Source organism: Oncorhynchus nerka, linkage group LG19 (genome assembly GCF_034236695.1).
Source record: "Oncorhynchus nerka isolate Pitt River linkage group LG19, Oner_Uvic_2.0, whole genome shotgun sequence".
Taxonomy (NCBI): domain Eukaryota; kingdom Metazoa; phylum Chordata; class Actinopteri; order Salmoniformes; family Salmonidae; genus Oncorhynchus; species Oncorhynchus nerka.
Window position 1 is genome coordinate 28,342,875 of NC_088414.1, and position 21,123 is coordinate 28,363,997.

Consider the following 21,123-nt stretch of genomic DNA (forward strand, 5'->3'; position numbering starts at 1 on the left):
ACACTTAAATTACCCTTGCCTAACGATTGCGTCTGAATTGCTATCCTGGTCATAAGGCGATCGTTCTCCTGTATATTATGAGTACAGCGACTGCAATTAGAAGGCATAATGTTAATGTTACTACTTAGCTTCGGCTGGTGGAGGTCCTGACAAACCACATCCAGATAAAGTTGAATTAAAAAAGTTGAGCGAGGGAAAAAATGTATATATAAATAGGTAATTAAAAAGTAAAAACCGTAAAGTTAGCAACAAACAATGTGTAAACAAGTCTTTAAGCAAGCTTATAGAGAGGGGCACTCAACATATACTGCACTGACACATTTGACGGAGGATTGGTTGAAAGAAATTGATAAGAAGATTGTGGGAACTGTACTGTTAGATTTCATAGCAGCCTTTGATATTGGCCATAACCTGTTATGAGAAAAAGTATGTGTTATGGCTTTTCAACCTCAGCCATATCGTGGATTCAGAGCTGTCTATCTAATAGATCTCAGAGAGGGTTTTCTTTTAATGGAAGCTTCTCAAATGTCAAACATGTAAAGTGTGGTGTACCGCATGGCAGCTCTCAATGCCCTCTACTCTTTAAAAATTTTTTTTTTACCAATGATTTGCCACTGGCATTTAACAAAGCATGTGTGTCCATGTATGCTGATGGTTCAACCATATACACATCAGCAACCACAGCTAAAATGTTTGCACCTGGGGCCTGTGAAAAGACCCCTGGTGGCACGTCTGGTGGTGTAGGTGTGTGTGTCAGTGCTGTATGTATTTGGAATTTCCAACACATGAATATTTCTTATAAAACAAGAAGTGACGCAGTCAGTCTTTCCTCAACTCTTAACCCTCTGATTAAAATGAAGAGCAATATGTGTGGCTCTGTTCTTGGCCAGCTGGAGCTTAACTAGGTATTTCTATGCAGCACTTGACGGGACAAAAATCTCAGTAAAATACAATAAGTCTGCAGGACTTGCATTGTGGAGTGTGGTGTCAAAAAAGCAGAGCATCTCTTTATTACGGACAGATCTCTACCCATCTTTACAACCATTGAATCTATATGTTTTGACTATGACAGTTTACAATCTAAGGTAACACCAAGTAATTGTGTCTCCTTAACTTGTTCAAACAGCCTCACGATTCTTTACCAGATTCAGCTCAGGTCTAGAATTTAGGGAATGATTTGTACCAAATACAATGCTCTTAGTTTTAGAGATTTTCAGGACCAGTTTATTACTGGCCACCCACTCCAAAACACTGCAACTCTTTGTTAAGGGTTTGAGTGACTTCATTAGTTTTACCAAATGAAATATTAAAGCCACACGATACAGGCTTTCAAGCCACACTAAAGAGTAGAACAATATTGACAAATTATACATAGCCAAACTATACAACATGGACGAGCATCCAACCTGGAGGACCTGAAGTGTATTATTCTACAGTAGGCCTACATCTGTCAATCAGCTGATGGCCCAAATCAACTCAGCCAGGGAAACACAGTAGCCTATTATGGGTTTTCACGCCTTTCATTATGTGACAATGGATAGGCTAACGGATAGCCTACATCATTTATTGGAATATAATCAAATAATAAGGGGGTTATTGCACCAATCGATGGCACTAGATTATCGCAGGATTAAACCATCAATACGTGCTAAATTCACCCGCGCACTGATCTCAATTGCAACCATTATTGGTCACCTCCTTACCACTCTCTAAAAGATTATGTCGGTGTTACCTTGGTCCTGCTTGCAACCAAAGTCTTTCAAGATACAATATGTTGGCCCTCTAGGTCGGTGAGGTAATCAGAACAATTTAGGTCGTTTTTGAACAGACTAAAAGCGATTTATAGATTTGACAAGCATTTACGTACAATATAAATAAAGTGTTTCATTGTTTACCGTGGCAAATCTACTGTGGCAATTTACCCGACACTTTGTATGAATGGAAACTAATGTTGATGTTACCTGCTGTTATTATTATATTCTCCAAAAGTGTCTGGCACGGTCATTTCTTATCAAGATCGGGGGTACAATATTTGAAATGTCTATATAAATCAAGTCAATTGAACCCACATGGTTTCATTTCAGATACACTTTTGTATATTTGAATGTTTCAGTAATAGGACCTAGGCCTAGCGTTTGAGCGAGCAAGTCAATTATTTTGATAGCAAGCCCTGGTCCCAATGACTCAACTGTCTCTGCATGGAGAGAACGAGAACTGCTCTTTTTCAGGGACTCACGGGGCTCATTTGAATTTACTGATGCAGCAGGAAAATTCTTAGTGACAAAAGAGTGATCAAGTTAAGATCTAACATCTGTATGTCACCTTTTGTCTATTGCAGTGTATTGTAGCTGTTTGGTGGTGGCATTTTGAGAGCAGAGTGGGGGGGTGGGGTTAAATAATAGATCCAGGACTGGATGTTTTTTTGCTGTTTTATCGCTGTCTCTTCACAAAGTGCCTTGCCCTTCACAGTTCTACCAGTTGTGTCTTAAAGACAGGCTGCAGTTGTCTCCAACAGCATTTTATGGAGAGTGCATTATGTTTTCATAAATTAAAGAGTACTGTCTGCACAAACTGCCTGTGGTAAATGTGACTGATACAAAAGATAGATTACACTTCCATAGCACCCAGCGCTGCGAGGTCAGCTGTCTCAAAGGCAGCCTCTAAGCTATGACAGAAAACTAAGCGATGCCTTCCTCTCTTTACATAAGACCCTGGTGAAATGAGAAATACTGTAATGTAAACAGTTATCTGGGGTCGTTGCCAAACTTCAGTCCTTTAGAGTGGCTGGTTGATATACTCTCAGATCTTCCGTCATGATGACATAGTGTGGTAATTTGTCATTCATTAAACTAGTATAGCAGGTCAAGCGTAGCCTGAGTGCCAGTCTGTTTCTGTTTGTGCCAAGTCCTGGCACTCAGGATAGGTCAGGTCAGAGCCATATATAGAGAGAGTTCAGCCAACTTTGACACACAACGCCATGTTGGTGTCCTTTTACTTGTTTATGATGTACATATGACACATTGTTGAACCATTGTTGAACCATTGCTAATAGTTGCCAATATTACTACAGCTTGAAGATTGTCATATTGTAATCGGTGTAGTGAATGTCCCAAACATTTCTGAATCCTACTATGGTTTCTACTTGTACAGTATTTTGTATTTCCATAGTAGCATTTCATGAAACACATTTATTGTCCTGTCACAAACAGCACCAGAGCCCAGCAGATGGAAAGGTCCCAGTAATATGTTGCAGATTCAATCAGTAAGTCACAACAGGATTTCTTCTAGAACTCAACAGGTGGATTCTGCAGCAGTAAGCATTTCTGCACTACAGGCAGAAGCAGGCATCATGCCGAGAGAGGAGGGAGGGGGGGTCAACATTCCAAGACACAAGAAGAACAAGAGAGACACGGACTGTGGTTTTGTTTGGTGAAACGGACATTGTGGTGCGGTCTAATCAAAGGCCGGCCAAAGTCACAGTGCTTATTATGAGGCTGGCTGCAGCCCTCATTCCTGCCACACAGCCAGGCCGTCACTGACCGGATTCAGCCCTGATTTGCTCAACAAGGAAAGTTATTGGCTGGAGGCAGTCAGCACTGCCTTTATACACAGTCTGTCTATATGCTGTCTGTTGGGGATGGGATGGTGCACTGCAGATTGCTCTGTAAAACTACAGTAAATATGGGAGCTCTGGCCCTCCCACTATCCAGCAGCGGAGAGGAGAGCAGCCTGCATTCATTCCCCAGTTTTGTTGAAACTGTGTCTCCATTTAGGCCATCTCTCGCTCATCCATTATCCTCTTCTTCCTCCAGTACTCTGTGTCTCTCTGCATCTCTCCATTACCCCCTTCTTCCTCCAGTACTGTCTGTCTCTCTGCATCTCTCCATGATCCTCTTCTTCCTCCAGTACTCTCTGTCATTCTGCATCTCTCCATTATCCTCTTCTTCCTCCAGTACTCTCTGTCATTCTGCATCTCTCCATTATCCTCTTCTTCCTCCAGTACCCTGTGTCTCTCTGCATCTCTCCATTACCCTCTTCTTCCTCTAGTACTCTCTGTCTCTCTGCATCTCTCCATTATCATCTTCTTCCTCCAGTACTCTCTGTCATTCTGCATCTCTCCATTATCCTCTTCTTCCTCCAGTACTCTCTGTCATTCTGCATCTCTCCATTATCCTCTTCTTCCTCCAGTACTCTCTGTGTCTCTGCATCTCTCCATTATCCTCTTCTTCCTCCAGTACTCTCTGTGTCTCTGCATCTCTCCATTATCCTCTTCTTCCTCCAGTACTCTCTGTGTCTCTGCATCTCTCCATTATCCTCTTCTTCCTCCAGTACTCTCTGTGTCTCTGCATCACTCCATTGTCCTCTTCTTCCTCCAGTACTCTGTCATTCTGCATCTCTCCATTACCCTCTTCTTCCTCCAGTACTCTCTGTGTCTCTGCATCTCTCCCTCACCCTCTCTGATTGCCCCAGACACATCATTGTTCCAATTTGTAATCATGTATTGAAGCAATGTCTGTGTGCATAACTACAATTAAGGTACATCCATCTATTTAGATCATCAGTCCAGTGCCCTTGTCATTTTTTGCCAAGGATAATGTCCATTTTAATGATGATGATGTTGATGATGGTTTTGATAGAGATTAAATACGTGTCAGTTCATTCTTGTCATTTGTCACTACCTTGCATACTTTCTTTTGTTTGTTCAAACCTACAAAAAAATGATAGACAAGACGCTAACGATGCAGCAGCAGCCTGTCGACGTTGTCACGTTTCTGCGGATGTGCACATGTAATGGATGTGCTTGAGGGAGCCTCATCCATTATGGGGGATAGGCTGGGCTGACAGCATGGGAAACACAGGCGGCATTGTGAATAGCGCTCCAAACTTACAGCGCACATGCTGCAGCCAGGTATCACACACATCTGTTCCATGTTGACTGGATGGAGGATGCTCCCTCTGGGGGACTGACACTTCATTTAGGCTCTTTTTCTTAGGAGTTTCTAGACATGTGCAGCTTGAGTTCAGTGGATTTCATTCTAAATGAAAAAGTACAGTCACTCACTCAGTCATATTTTTTCCTTCAAGTATTACATGGCCATGGTCAATATATTCAGATTTAAAACATTAAAGGATAGAATCCTCTGAGAGTATAATGCAATTTTATTTTATTTTTGCTTTTAATTGTAGCTCAATATTTTACTGGGGGGAAAAATGTATGATGAAGATATTATACAGTACATTATAGAGCACTATCAGCCGTTAATGGAAACATTACATGAGATTCGTACAGCCCTTCTCTATGTTACTTGGCAAGGTATAAAAGTTGTTTTCCCCTCCCTCCCTCTCCAGGTTCTTTTAAGTTTCCCTTGACCTCCTGGTGACATTCCCATCCATCTCGGGCAGCCAGCTGCAGCAGTTTGTTAGCCTGGGATTAGCCCCGTGGTGGAGCCCCATTCAGCATGACTTTTACTCCCTGTCCCTGGCTGTCCCTGTCTCTGTCCTCTTCACAGCCCTTCAGCCCTCCCCTGGCCTCGCCCCAGCACTCGATATGGGGGCGGCAGGGGTTAGGATTTAATTGCATGTTCAGCGCCATAACAGGCACTCTCTTTGGGTGCCTATTGGCAAAGCCCTGTCACAGAGCCAATAGTGATGTCTCCACCTTGTGAGGGGAATGAGAGTCACTGACCAGGCAGAGGTGGGGGGAGATGGGATGGGGGAGTTAAAACAACCATGGGGGCAGATGAGGTGTTAGATAGTTTAAGGGCAGGCATGGATTTCTAGTCATTTAGCTCGCTGACGTAATACACGGAGGGAGATGGCTATTAATGTCTGCCTGTGAGTAATTGTTGCACATGGAGGTCTTAAGGTCACCTCTACAGTGCTGCCTTGGAATGTCAGATGGAGTTGGAGGGCGTGTGCTCTTTGTTGCCTCTCTCAGTGCGTGCCAGCTCCACTCTCTGCAGTTGTCCCTGTTGATTTAGCCAGCTGCAAATGACACCTCACCAGGGTCAGCAGTATGAAGTGGCAGCCAGGCACTGAGATCTATAGTGAGGGGAGGGGGTTTGGAACAGGCTGAGGTGCCTTTTATCACTCCAGCCCTCTTTCTGCAAACCTCGTCTCCATCTCTACTGCGTAGAAGGGTTCAGTAAGGGTGAGTCATTAAAAGTTAAAAGTACAAAGATTCAGAGCGTGGTTTAAATACTGTACAGAAATGTGAATGTTCACAAAGGTAGGGAATAAAGTGGTGATCAATCATAGAATGGGGCCTACAGCATAGCATGGGGCCTACAGCGTGGGGCCTAAAGCATGGGGCCTAAAGCATGGGGCCTACAGCATGGGGCCTACAGCATGGGGCCTACATCATGGGGCCTACAGCATGGGGCCTACAGCATGGGGCCTAAAGCATAGCATGGGTCCTACAGCATGGGGCCTACAGCATGGGGCCTACATCATGGGGCCTACATCATGGGGCCTACAGCATGGGGCCTACAGCATGGGGCCTACATCATTGGGCCTACAGCATGGGGCCTACAGCATGGGGCCTACAGCATGGGGCCTAAAGCATAGCATGGGTCCTACAGCATGGGGCCTACAGCATGGGGCCTAAAGCATAGCATGGGTCCTACAGCATGGGGCCTACAGCATAGCATGGGGCCTACAGCATAGCATGGGGCCTACAGCATGGGGCCTAAAGCATAGCATGGGTCCTACAGCATAGCATGGGGCCTACAGCATAGCTCCCAGGATGGCTCCCAGCATAGCTGGGGCGGCAGGTAGCCTAGTGGTTAGAGCGTTGGACTAGTAACCAAAAGTTTGTAAGACCAAACCCCCAAGGTAAAAATCTGTCATTCTGCCCCTGAACAGGGCAGTTAACCTACTGTTTCTAGGCCATCATTAAAAATAAGAATTTGTTCTTAACGGACTTGCCGAGTAAAATAAAGATTTAAAAAAAGATCCCATTATAGCCCTACATGTGTTTTGGAATTTACTGTAAGTATTTTAAACAATACATTCTGCTGTATGTGGAATATAAAACCTGGTTGCCGTTATACAACATCATTAGGAACGACGGAGGTACTTGCGTCTGACCCTGGATTCATGCTTAAACGAATGAAATCTTCAATACTTTCTGCTCCTATACTGATGAGCATATCATATGAGATGAGAGAGAAAAAATATATAAGAAAACAAAATTGCCTCTAGCTAAACAAACCATGTTGGAATTGAAGTACAAACACTGCTGATAATTGTGGCATGTTTTCTGCTCTGGAACATCATCATTGATAGTGATGTGTGGGTTGGTGTGCATCCTTGTGAAATACTGACAACACAATCATACAGTGACAGACAGCACTAAGTCAGCTGACCTCCTAGTAAGGATATCTGGATGTACTCTTGTCCCAGGGGAGTCAAGTGTTTAATAGACATTTAAAGTGCCTTTTGGCTGAAGTCTTAATAGTAGTCTGCCAGGCTAATAGAACTCTCCTTTTAACACTTCCAATAATAAGCAGACATGTGCCGTGGAGAAAGAAAGTACAACATTGAATTCAGCATTGGGTTTAGGGCCGTCCAAATAAAAACTTTATTTTCTGTCTGACCTTCTCTCTGTGTTTCCTGCATGTTATTGGATTAGGAGTCTTTGTGCTGGGTAAATACGGGTAGTTTGTTTTCACACAGATTCAGGTTGAATTACTTTCTCGTACTCTAACGGATGTCAAGCATCTCTGGGTCCATAAAACAGATTCTCAGTGGCATTTTCAGTGGTGAAAATAATACTAAACACTGCTGCCATCCTCCTCCTAGGGGTGTTGTCTAATTGGAGCCAAGGGGTCCATTTTAATGATGTTTGTACACTGAAACACTAACTGTTTGTGAACCTGCAGAAGGGCACGTTTATTGAGACATGTGACAAGACAATGGCAGCCAAAGAGCCAGCTAGAGTCTGTTAAATAGACAGCAACAGTGACGGGAGACTTTGGCTTGGCTGTCAGGTGCATTACAGATTTGCTGCGTGAATGTGTAACCTTGACACAGATGGAAATCAAGTCAAACTCAGTCAGGGATCTGTTTCTACTCTGTTTCAGCCTGCGTTCTGATTGACACACCTACGGGCGTTTAGCAGGATGTTGGTAGGGGCTCCTGAGACCATGCAGGGAGAGGAGTGCTGGGCATGGAGGAAATGGGATGGGGAGGGTTGGTTCCCACGTCGCCACTCATTTGGCCACAGCTGTGACTGACACATATTGTAACGGGGCATTTCACGCCCTGTTAGCTGCTCAGCCACCTCATAATTAGGGTGGTGTGTGTGTGTGTGTGTGTGTGTGTGTGTGTGTGTGCTCGAGTTCGACTGATTTTTAGAAGAACAAAAGGATAGTTGGAGGTTTACAAGTATAAACTTGGGAGTTTTTTTAACTGGGGAGTTACAGTATATCCTGTAAGAGGCAGGCGGGATGTTATCTCTGCTCTTAATGTCATCTTGTTACCTCACAGGGTGATTTGTGCAAGGAAACGTACCTGCTGAGCCAATGATACTTGTAAAGCTTAGTCTTAATTCCATCCAGACTCTACTCAAATCAAATCAAATTTTATTGGTCACATAGACATGGTCTACTGCAGTTCAATCACCAGAATAATGTGACTCTCAAGTCATCTCTGGTTTGAATCTTTTTTTGAAACACTCATTCGGGGAGCCATTTTGGGTGACCTTTCACTCTGGTCTTTTGCTCCTGTTCAGAAGTATTCTGTTGTGATGGAGGCTGATGTGAACTCATGTCCTACACCTGCAGTTCACCAGAGCTGACAAAAGTTACAGAATAGACTCATTCATTCAGGGCAACCTATCCCTGCTAGTCATGTCAGCATGAGTATGTTATACCACTGGCCAGAGGAAAATGGTTTCCTCTTTTAGACCACTGGTTGCCTTGTTTAACATTTTGAAATGTTCTTCAGTGTACAACATGTGCAAGGACATGAACTGCAATGACATCTCCTAATCATTTAGGTTTCAATGGGTTAATACATTTTATTAACCCATTCCTCCTCTGGTCTCCTGTACAGAGGAGACCAGAGGGCTCCCGAGTGGCGCAGCGGTCTAAGGCACTGCATCTCAGTGCTAGAGCTGTCACTACAGACCCTGGTTTGATTCCAGGCTGTATCACAACCGGCCGTGATTGGGAGACCCATAGGGCGGCGCACAATTGGCCCAGCGTCGTTGGGGTTTGGTCAGGGTAGGCCGTCATCGTCATCAACACAATGCATAGAACCACTCTGAGAAGACTGGATTGTGTGTTACCACCATAATTACCACTGTAGTTAGTTACTACCATTTTTACAGCTACCTCTCATTTCAATATGCATATTCCACTATAGGATTTAGCCCAATGTAGCAGTAAATGAATTGTGTGGTGCGAGAGTAGTACTGTGCGTTTCACAGCGTTTCCGCAAGTCATTGTGGAGATCTTCTTCTTACGGAGATCTTCTCTCGAGCTAATTGCCGTGCGTTGTTATAACTGTGAGAGCCAGGCATCAGAACCTAAGGAATAGCACTGTGGGAAAAAACCTTGGTTGGATAGTTATATGGATAGTAATATTGTAATCCTTGATTAGGCCTTAAAAGCCAAGGGCAGAGCTGTACAAATGTAATGGCTTTCCTGATCTTATGACCTATGAGCTCACCACTCGCATAGTCAGACAAAAGCAGAAAGGACACTCTTGTGATGTATACTCTGGGGTGCAGGATATCTGGGATAAGGGTTGCAAAGCTACCGCTAATTTACCAAATGTTACCAGAAAATTCAGTAATTTTGGTAATTAACAGCTAATCTATGGCGCAGGATATGGTAACTTTGGTAACTTATACTTCAATATCTTAATTTTTTAAAATTCATATATAATATTCATTTTTTAATATCTGTCCATATTGTCAATGAGTTTCTAGTGGATAGACCATATGGTTCAATAGAAAATGACTTAATTAAAAAGTATCTAATCAATAATAGTATTATTTTCCATTAACTCTGCAACTCTTCCAACTATTGACTTTTTCGAAACTGCCACCAGTTGGTGCCAAAACATTTACAACAAAGACATATTGACATACAGTATGTAAAATAAATACATAAAATAAAAGTGTGTGAAACATGCTGAAATCCTCATATTAAACACCAATGGTACTCACAAAGTTGATTGTTTATATTTAGGTTCATGTTTTGCAGTTTTGTCATAATTTGTTGATGTTATTCACATTTTTAAATCCTCTTATTTGATTTGTTTATGTATTTTACATGTGATAAGGCCACGGAGGGCTAGAGATCATTTACAGACACCTGTGATAATCTAAAGTACCCATAACTACCCATTAGAAGGTTTCCAGTAATATACTTTCACTTTGCAACCCTATCTATGAAATGTTATCTTGACCTTGTGGAAAGGTAAATTCTCCATTCTGTTGCATTTGACTGATTGAATGTCTGCTTAGCAGATGCAGGGGTCATTCACTAGCCTTCCATAAAATGTACAGCTCTGTTGTAGTCCATCTCTCTCTTGTCACCACCACGCCCCCACCCCCTCCTCCTTTCCCAGGGGTGTTTCCCTTCGGAGGAGGTGGAGTAGGTGGGGTACGGTGTCATCATTACAGTAGCGTATGGTCTCACCAGGGATTTCTGTCTTGGAGAGGGAGACTCATTGATCATGATCCAGAGTCCCCAGCTATGATGATAAGTATGATGATGAACGATCCGCACTGGACCTGACAGTAGATTTTTCACTCATCACACCGAGGAGGGGGTATACGTGGCTGGCTCTAGCCTTTTGGTGGCCCTAAGCAACAACAAAAAATGTTGTGCCCCCCCCCAATTGATGGTGGATAGAAACATTTGTTTTAAAGTAAATTTCCTGCAATTTTATAATAAATGTCATGGAATTCTACTTACGGTATTTTGCCATCGGGCAGAGAGACATTTTTGCAATTTTAAAGCAAGTTTTCTGCAGTTCTACACATTTAGATTTGAGGCAAAGAGAATATTTTGCAATTTTATAACACATTTCCAGCAATTCTACAAATGTTGACATGTGGCAGAGTGAAATTGTTGCAGTTTTAATGCTAATTTCCTGAAATTCTACTAATTTTGCTATGAGGTGGCAATTTTTCTTTCCGTTTTAAAGCTAATTTCCTGCAATTCTACACATTTTGCCATGACTTATGCCATGTTAATGATAACTGAATGATAATGACTAACAAAGTCAATTGGGGCACCCTGGAGGTTTAGATAACTGGCAAGACTAAACTTACCAATCTAAAAATTGTTAGCTGGCACGAGTAAATGAGTGCCTATCAGTGAATGACAAAATGAGAAAAACTGCTGATGCACAACCAAATTTCTAACTTACATCTTGTGTATTCTACTATTCTAACTCCAACGGTAAGTTGAAACCCAACTGAGTATCTTTTTTTGTTCGTCGCTTATGCCTGGAGCCGGCCCTGGGTGTGTGTCTCAGCACCAGACAAAGGTCCAGTGTCAGCGTGTGACGTGACCATTTGTTCTCTGTGAAGTGTATATGTCAAGTTGAAAGCTTATTACAACAAAGAGAGCAGAAGTGATAGATTGAAAGGCAGACTCTGAAAGTCCTCCAGAAGCTGTGAATCACCCAAACAGACCTCTAGCTAGTAATGCAATAGAGTTCCATCAACACAGACTCATCTTCTCCACTGGCCAGATTGATAAGTAATGGGAGAAGTTTTCAGGAGCTGGTGAGGTATGGAGTAGAACTTCAAATAAAGGGGGGTGGGGGTGGGTGGAGTGGAACACACACCTCCCTCTAAGGCCCCCTGGAGCTCCGACAGAGACAAGGTGCTACAGGCTCTGGCGATGGCACTGTGATCGATGCAGCTGTTATTCGGGAGGCGGCAACGGGAGAAGGAGGGGCTGGCCCCATGAGGCCATTTTCGCTGTGGCTTCCCGGCCGACAGGCACACATACACTCACGCACACACAGGAAGGCCATTAATTGTCAGCAGCAAAGTGTTCTTCTTCCTCCAAGTATAGTTCATTTTCAAGGCCAAGAACATCATAACCATTATGGTTGAAGGTTACCCAGGGGGTAAGATGCTTTATCTCATGAAACACTTATGAGTGGTGGTACAGTGTAGACTTTATGACGTCTTGATGGCAGGAGCAGGGGACATTGCTCAAAATCACAGCAGTGTTCTACTAGACTCAAGTGTAGGGAAGTATTTACCAGAATGGAGTTTATTAGGTCACAAGGTTAATTGAATGATTGAGCTGCTGCATTTTAATGAAAGTGAGAGGACACAAAATAGAAATCGATGGGTTTTGTTAACAATGGTGGGGAATGCATTGGAGCCTGAAAAGCCTGTTTTTCTCAGGGTTACTATTCCCCCGAATGCATTGCTGTATATTATATTCCAAAAACAAATTACAGTACTAAAGAAGAATCTCTCAATTCCATATACATTTTCTGTACATAATGCCTATACCTATGTCATTGCTCAGGAAGAAGCATTTTCTGTTTCTTATGCTGGTTCCAGTAGGTGTTGATAAGGTTCCATGGGGCCCATAGATCTGATTCCACTGCCATCTAAAGCAGGCCCCGGGTCAAATAATCTATGGACACAGAAAGTGCCATTGCCATTCTGAAGTATCCTGTCCACTGACATTGTCTACCATGGTAAAAGTGAGTTAGTAGGGAGAGTGGTATAGTACTGGTGCCATCATCATGTAATGCGATGTGTTTTGTGAGATGTGATCTCCCAAGCAGATGCCAGTCTCCTCCCATCACTCCTGCCTGATTTGCAGAGCTCCCTCCCTCAAGAGTGGAGTAGGTATGTCGAGGGTCAGCGGGTCAATATCTAATCAACTAGATAAGGTCTCCAGAGCAGTCTGGCTGGCTGGCCCGAGGTCTCCAGAGCAGTCTCTCTGGCTGCTCCACAGGTCTCCAGAGCAGTCTGGCTGGCTTGCCCAGAGGTCTCCAGAGCAGTCTGTCTGGCTGCTCCACAGGTCTCCAGAGCAGTCTGTCTGGCTGCTCCACAGGTCTCCAGAGCAGTCTGTCTGGCTGCTCCACAGGTCTCCAGAGCGGAGTAGTCTGGCTGGCTGGCCCCGAGGTCTCCAGAGCAGTCTGTCTGGCTGTCTGGCTGCTCCACAGGTCTCCAGAGCAGTCTGGCTGGCTGCTCCACAGGTCTCCAGAGCAGTCTGGCTGGCTGGCCCCGAGGTCTCCAGAGCAGTCTGTCTGGCTGCTCCACAGGTCTCCAGAGCAGTCTGGCTGGCTGCTCCACAGGTCTCCAGAGCAGTCTGGCTGGCTGGCCCAGAGGTCTCCAGAGCAGTCTGTCTGGCTGCTCCACAGGTCTCCAGAGCAGTCTGTCTGGCTGCTCCACAGGTCTCCAGAGCAGTCTGTCTGGCTGTTCCACAGGTCTCCAGAGCAGTCTGTCTGGCTGCTCCACAGGTCTCCAGAGCAGTCTGTCTGGCTGCTCCACAGGTCTCCAGAGCAGTCTGTCTGGCTGCTCCACAGGTCTCCAGAGCGGAGTACTCTGGCTGGCTGACTAGCTGGGTGACGGGTCCTACTGGTGGATGGAGGGAGTTGGAGCTTTGAGCTCCGCTAATGGAAAAACAGACAAATCACTGGCAACCCAGACACCGCAGCCCTCAGCAGACACATTGATGTCCAGACGCACTACAGTACGTGACTGCACATGCTGACTGTTCCCCTCTCACATCGCCCCTCATCCCCCTTCCCTCCCCTCCCCTCCATTCTCTTTTCAACAAAACCCAAATGTCAGGTCAGTCTCAGGACAGTAGCACCACAATATTCCCCTGCCATCAGGGGCAGGACAACCTCGGGTGGCTGTAAGGAGACGTGGTGTATACTTGCTGTATTCAGATACAGAGGAAAATGACTAAGGCCCTGTCATTCATGTTTCTATTGCAGCTCTAGGTGACAGGATGAAAGTCTAAATGTGCAGAATGGTGTGCAGTAAAAGTTATTGAAGTAGGCGTCCAGTGTCGAGCCACTGCTTTGCCCTTTAGAAAGATACTGAACAGGATCTGGCAAATGAAAAGGATGTCTCAACATATGAAGCGTTACCATACAGTATGTGTTGCTACCATGTGACAGGTGTCACGGAGGGTTTAAGAATAGTTTATATATTCCAGCCAGTCCACTGACATGTCCTTGTTGTTTTTCTCCCTCTCTGACCAGGCTAACCATCCACGCTGAGTGTCCCATGCACTTGGAGGATTTCCCCATGGATACACATGCCTGCCCTCTGAAGTTTGGGAGCTGTAAGTCTCTCTAGATATACATCTGATTCTGGTCCATATAGCTGACATCACAGAAATAGAGGTCAGAGATCAAAATCAAATCAAATTTGATTTGTCACATGCGCCGAATACAATGAAATGCTTACTTACAAGCCCTTAACTGTAAAAAGTAAAACATTTAATCAAAAGTAACTCAATAAAATAACAATACCGAGGCTATATACAGACGTATACATGTTAAACAATGGTCTGTTGTTCTCCACCATATCAATCAAAGGTTTAAATCCATTTAATCTGGCCGCAGCCTTGGACCGTGTGAATTGCATGTGGAGTGTAATAGACATCTTGTCCATTAGTTCTGTCTCCATCCCTGCTGCTTATGGGTCCTTTTGTAGAGCAGAACTTTTTGTGGAAGTCACTACACAATGCACAGATCCCCTCGTGCACTCAACGTCATCGAGATTTGTCGAGTTTCCTTGTAGGCGGGCTATTTTGCGGGGGAAACTATGTCAAACTCATTTAGCCCTGGAGGACGCGTTTGGTCTTTAACGAGGTCCGGAGGGCCGCACTGAATTTCGCTAGGGCGGCAGTGTAGCCTAGTGGTTAGAGCGTTGGACTAGTAACCGGAAGGTTGCAAGTTCATACCCCTGAGCTGAAAAGGTACAAATCTGTCATTCTGCCCCGTGAACAGGCAGTTAACCTGCTGTTCCTAGGCCGTCATTGAAAATAAGAATTTGTTCTTAACTGACTTGCCTAGTTAAATAAAATATAAAATGTCTTCTATCCATCGTTTTTTAAATTTCCGATGCTCCCTGACTGTCTAGCTTTCATTTAGCAAATGATTATCGAGCTGGACACAGTCAAGAAACTGTTTGAATGTAGATCCATTACCCACGGGCCGTATGTTTGACAACCCTGCTCTAAGTCGTACGTTTCACAGCGTATAGAACAGGGAGAGGTTATTTTACAAGTTATTGTTCCTAGAAATAAGAACTTTGTCAATGACATATTAAAGGTCAGAGTGACTCGGAGCTGGCCATGGCGTTGTGAATAAAACATCAGGCGGCCAATAAAACAAAAGGAGCCCTTTCAGGGCCGTTGTTTCCTTCGGCGAGCAGGGCTCTGATTGGCAGACTGTCACAATGCCCCCTTCGGCACGGCTCCTCTTCTGATCTGTATTTATATCAACGGAAATCCGCTGCAAAGCCCAGGAACAATCGTCTCCTTAACGCAACGGCGCACGGTTGGCAAGTAATTAGCGGCTTTTGTTGAGGCCTGACGTGCTACAGGCAATCTGCTGCAGCACTGTGCGCCGCTCGCCCCAATCACCGCTATTTTACATGACATTTATTTTCATTGGAAATGGCACAGCAATCACAAACATAATGTAGAGGCCTTTTATTCTCCCTCCCTGCGAGCTCTGAACCTCTCAGGGTTTCACATTCTGAATATAAGCTAAAGAGAGCCAGGGTTTGTTTTGTCCCTCTAGATATAAAATCATTTGGCTGTAGATTTATGATGCAATGTTGTTCATAAAGGGGATCTCCGAGCCAGACAGGTTGCTGTAACAGAACAAGGCAGATGTACCTAAAGTACAACATTTAGATGCAGTTTTGCTCATTCAAATATTCTATAGTTTTTTTTATCATGGGATCAGTAATATGCCCGCCCCAATCGTGTTTTTTTGGATTTTAGTGAGCAGCAATATTTATGCGTGCTGCATTATCCTTACAACTGGTTATGGAGACTTGTATCCTCGACTTTATGCAGACATGAAATTCAGCATGTACGTTCTGCGCCGATTCAGAGACAATGGACATCCAGAGAGAATTGACATCCTCACTCTCCTACTTTCAGAGCATAAGTGTAGTGAATGATTTCAAAGCCTTGGATAGTGGGCCCAATCTGTACTGTGCAATGAAAGTGTTTGACATAGTTGACCTTCTCTGCTGAGCAGAGCTGAGAGTCTGACCACACCGAGTAGATGGAGACATAGAACACACACGATGACAGAATAATACCCTTCATTACCAATTACAATTGTTTTAGATGAAGAAGCATTCAAGTAGATGCATGAACTATTTTTATTAATGATCTCCCATGAGTATAAAACAATCATTTCTCTGTGGCTATCAACATTTAATTAGCAAACCTCAGGCAGATGTGTGAATGATGATGTTATTGGTGCTCAGCTGGGTGTTTTCACCATCCTCCATCTGCTCTTCTACTGCAGTGTGTGTGTGTGTGTGTGTGTGTGTGTGTGTGTGTGTGTGTGTGTGTGTGTGTGTGTGTGTGTGTGTGTGACTGTGTCTTTAAATGCTCCTTTCCCTAAGATTGACCTTGTGGATTTTAAGCCCCACTTTTGACATCATTCCTTGTGCTGATGTACCTTCAGTTCAAGGTGCCAAATGTATAAACTTATCAAAACACATGGCTTTTATTAAACTCTCATTCAAATATACTTCATTGATATGCATTTATTCAGATCGATGCCCCCCCCCCTTCTTATTACCATTGATTTGCCATCATCAGAATCAGCCAATTGTAGCACTGCTGCATTATTTACTCTACATGGAAACTGACATCTACTACTCTCATTTTTGTCACTTCCTCTACCGGTGTGTCTGTCTATCCATTCTCTCTCTCTCTCTCTCTCTCTCTCTCTCTCTCTCTCTCTCTCTCTCTCTCTCTCAGATGCGTATACAAACAATGAGGTTGTCTATCTCTGGACCAAAGGAGATGAGGGCTCTGTAGTCGTAGCAGATGATGGGTCAAGGCTAAACCAGTATGACCTACTGGGCCATGTTATTGGGAAAGAATCTATGATTTCCAGCACAGGTAGCCCATACAACATGCCTGCCACTTTCAAATGAACATGCAGTTCCAGCACAGGTTCTATCATACCATATGATCAAGTCATTAACACTGAGATAACATCAGAACAAAGTTGTTCACTAATGGAACATCTGCTTTAAATTTCTCACGATAACCTCTCTTTTCAGCTCCTGGCTTGCAAGACAATTTGGATGAATTAATTTCATTTCTCTCGCATATACTTACAGATTCTATTTGTGTCTTTTTGTAAAGTTATTTATCTGAGCTGTTCTGCAAGCGGCTGCCTCATCGATTTGTCTCTGCTAGTATTATTGGGGTCATTGCGGTCTCACCACTGAAAGGAAGACTTGCTGAGTTTGGGGAAAGGAGGTATACACTGATCACTGAATGCAGGGACTTTCTTATAGGCTGGTGGAGAAATACTGACAAACTCTCCTGTTATCCAACACTACATCTGTGAACAAAATGGAATATGTGTAAATGCAGGGTAGATGAAGAAGAAGATTCATCTTTGTGGCCTCTCCCATTTACATGTTATTTGATGGAAGAACACACAGGCACTCTGATTTCAGATTGAAACACACATTGATCTGCCCAGTTTCAGCAAGTCTTTTTTTAAATGGTAGCCAAGAGTAAAACTATTCAACTTGTTCAGTAATAAGATAATTATTCAGCAGTAGTAGAAAGATAAGGAGCCTTGGAGCAGAAGGGAGAACTGCACTTTTCCTCTGATTGAGCTCTGGTCTGAAAGCCATTTGAATTGGCACTGAATTATAGGACACTCTGTCAGCCAGCACTGTTGATCAGCCATTCATTTGATCTTCAATTCTGATTGCTATAGCTGCTGCGAGATCCCTTTATCTACAACACCCACAATACTGAGTTTTTGTTCTCTCGCTTTCCTCTTGGGAGAGTGTCAACCTGTTTTTGCCAGGCAGAGACAGCTATTCAAATTAGGGAAGCTTTTTAAGTGTCTTGCTCTCAAAGAGACAGGTCTCTGTGAGATAAAGATGGTGTCTAACCTCTATTTATTCACTGTGATGCACTAGGGCACTTTGTCTCACTTCTCTCATTGTCTCAGTCTGGTTGCATGGTTGCAGTGATAGAGGCAGGCATGGTGAGGCAGATAGGGACTGAGGAGGGTTGCCCTATAGAGTAAGGGACACCTGAGGTGTGGTAGAATCGTCCTTTGTGTATATTCGCTGTAACACCACATGGACTCCTCATACTGACTCACATCACTGACTCACATCACTGGCCTCAACAACTCAACGTGAGATATATCTCAATGAATCTTGTACCACAGAGCGTTCTCAGTATCTGCTGTACGTACTGGACATACAGGCTTGAGGGTAGGGAATATCTGTCATCTTAGCACTGTTTCATTTTCCTGTCTTCCCATGTCAACAAACATAGTGGTATATGTGTCACATAAGAGTGCGTCTGTCATCCAGGAAATAGATTCTCAGCACATTGGCGGCTGTGGATCATGTGCTGCTGGGATATGTTTTTAAAACACAGTTAATCATACTGTATCACATATTTATTTTCCTGAACCCACACAATGAGGTGTGCTGTTGGGATATGTTTTTAAAACACAGTTAATCATACTGTATCACATATTTATTTTCCTGAACCCACACAATGAGGTGTGCTGTTCTCAGCCTCTCACACATACCAGCACTTGTTTGTCAGCGTATTACTGATGCCACTGCAGCCAGCTCTCGTCTCCCCCTAACCCTAACCCTTCCGGTCAATAGATCTAATCCAGACCAACAGTGGAGGGAAAACCAATCTCTCCCTTTCACAACCAGACACTGTGATAAACAAGCGATCAGTTAACCTCCACTCTCACAAACAGATATTCTGCTTCCCACAGGATCCCAGTGCTGTGCTAGTATACATGTGGCTGTATTAACACGATCCCAGTGCTGTGTTAGTATACATGTGGCTGTATTAACACGATCCCAGTGCTGTGTTAGTATACATGTGGCTGTATTAACACGATCCCAGTGCTGTGTTAGTATACATGTGGCTGTATTAACACGATCCCAGTGCTGTGTTAGTATACATGTGGCTGTATTAACACGATCCCAGTGCTGTGCTAGTATACATGTGGCTGTATTAACACGATCCCAGTGCTGTGCTAGTATACATGTGGCTGTATTAACACGATCCCAGTGCTGTGCTAGTATACATGTGGCTGTATTAACACGATCCCAGTGCTGTGTTAGTATACATGTGGCTGTATTAACACGATCTCAGTGCTGTGCTAGTATACATGTGGCTGTATTAACACGATCCCAGTGCTGTGCTAGTATACATGTGGCTGTATTAACACGATCCCAGTGCTGTGCTAGTATACATGTGGCTGTATTAACACGATCCCAGTGCTGTGCTAGTATACATGTGGCTGTATTAACACGATCCCAGTGCTGTGTTAGTATACATGTGGCTGTATTAACACGATCCCAGTGCTGTGTTAGCATACATGTGGCTGTATTAACACGATCCCAGTGCTGTGCTAGCATGCATGCATGTTGTATTAACTTTCATAAATATAGTTCTGAATATTTCAGCAGAGTCCTTGTGTTTGTCTGGACTGAACATGAGCTGTATTAATGATTAATGTCCTCTGCATCTCTCTCGTTCTCTGTCTCCCCCCCTCCTCAGGAGAATATGTAGTGATGACAACGTATTTCCATTTGAAAAGGAAAATTGGCTATTTTGTGATTCAAACCTACCTTCCGTGCATCATGACTGTCATCCTGTCTCAGGTCTCCTTCTGGCTAAACAGAGAGTCGGTTCCCGCCCGCACTGTATTCGGTGAGTGTCTTCCCTCATCTCCTTAACCCCGAAATGCACTTAATGAGTGATTGAACCATTCCGACAATTTGGAGTGTGGCAAACAATGGAGCTGTTGTTTCAATTATGAAGCTACATCAAAACAAGTGTGCAGCAGCGGCAGCTTACGCATTTGTGGAGCATCTTTTGTTCACATCATCAGATGCATTCAGTAAATTGGCGTGCCAGGGGGAGGGTAGAAAAAGTTCATCTTTCCGAAAGTTGTGGTTCACACAGTGAAGTGTAAAAAGCAGCTTGGTGCCCATGTTGGCTTCGCTGGGCCCTGGACAGTGATGAATTTGGGTTTTAAACTGTGCTTGGATCACAGGATTGACCTGTAATTAACTTGGCCACCATAAAACCACCTAATTAATTACAGATTAACGCAAGCAAACTTGGAAAGGAATTAAGTAGGAGAAAGTGAGGCCGTTCACCCCCGGGGACAGGGTGATAAAAGTGGCATCTCTCTCGGCGGGGTGTTGAACGTGCTTTGCAGAAAGTTTAAGCCGGCCAAGTTTTAAGAGATTATTGCTTATTGTTCTCTTGCTAACTTTGGCAATGTGTCTGGCTTTGTCAGCACTTTTTTTTTGGGGGGGGGGGGGGGCAGACGTATCAGATGCAATGCACAGCTGATCCTGTCAGCATAGCTATGGAGACTTAGAAAGGGTGAGATCCTGCTTCCTCTGTGATGGGTCAGAATGAAAGATGAGCTCTGACAATTTGAGTTGGTAGACTAGAAAGCAACGGCAGCCCATTCAGGCTTAGGGGAAATGATAGTAACAGACAAGTTGCGCTCAGTCCTCCAACAGCAATGTCAAGGTAAATAATGAAAACAGTCAAACCTCAAGTTGGAGAAAGCATTTCCTAATCTTAGGACTAAAACTTGAATTTAAACGACAGCTGAAGGCCAAGAAACTTCACGAAAGGGACGTATTGTACGGTCTCCTGACACATAGAGCATTATTGTAGGCTGGCAGTAAAACACTTTGCTTTCAAATTACTCAGAAGATCTGGTATAGATATTTAGTCTGATAGTGTTGTTACAGTTCAGACTAGCTGGCGCATGTGAGTCACTAACACCTAGAAATGTGTCTGTGTTCAAATCGTAGAGCTTGGACATTTGACCATTTCACCACAGGTGATGTGGTGCATGACACTAGCACTTCATACA

The 21,123-nt window shown here is 43.9% G+C and overlaps 1 protein-coding gene across 3 annotated transcripts in view; it reads left to right on the top strand.

Annotated features, from left to right (window-relative positions):
• Positions 1 to 21,123, top strand: part of gabra3 (gamma-aminobutyric acid type A receptor subunit alpha3) — a 155,543-nt gene that overhangs the window by 108,328 nt on the left and 26,092 nt on the right. For all 3 annotated transcript variants that reach the window (XM_065004830.1, XM_029620674.2, XM_029620675.2), the window contains exons 6-8: positions 14,212 to 14,294; positions 16,968 to 17,111; positions 19,782 to 19,934. In XM_065004830.1, the coding sequence (XP_064860902.1) occupies positions 14,212 to 14,294; positions 16,968 to 17,111; positions 19,782 to 19,934 (380 nt within the window). The remainder of the gene's footprint in view (positions 1 to 14,211; positions 14,295 to 16,967; positions 17,112 to 19,781; positions 19,935 to 21,123) is intronic.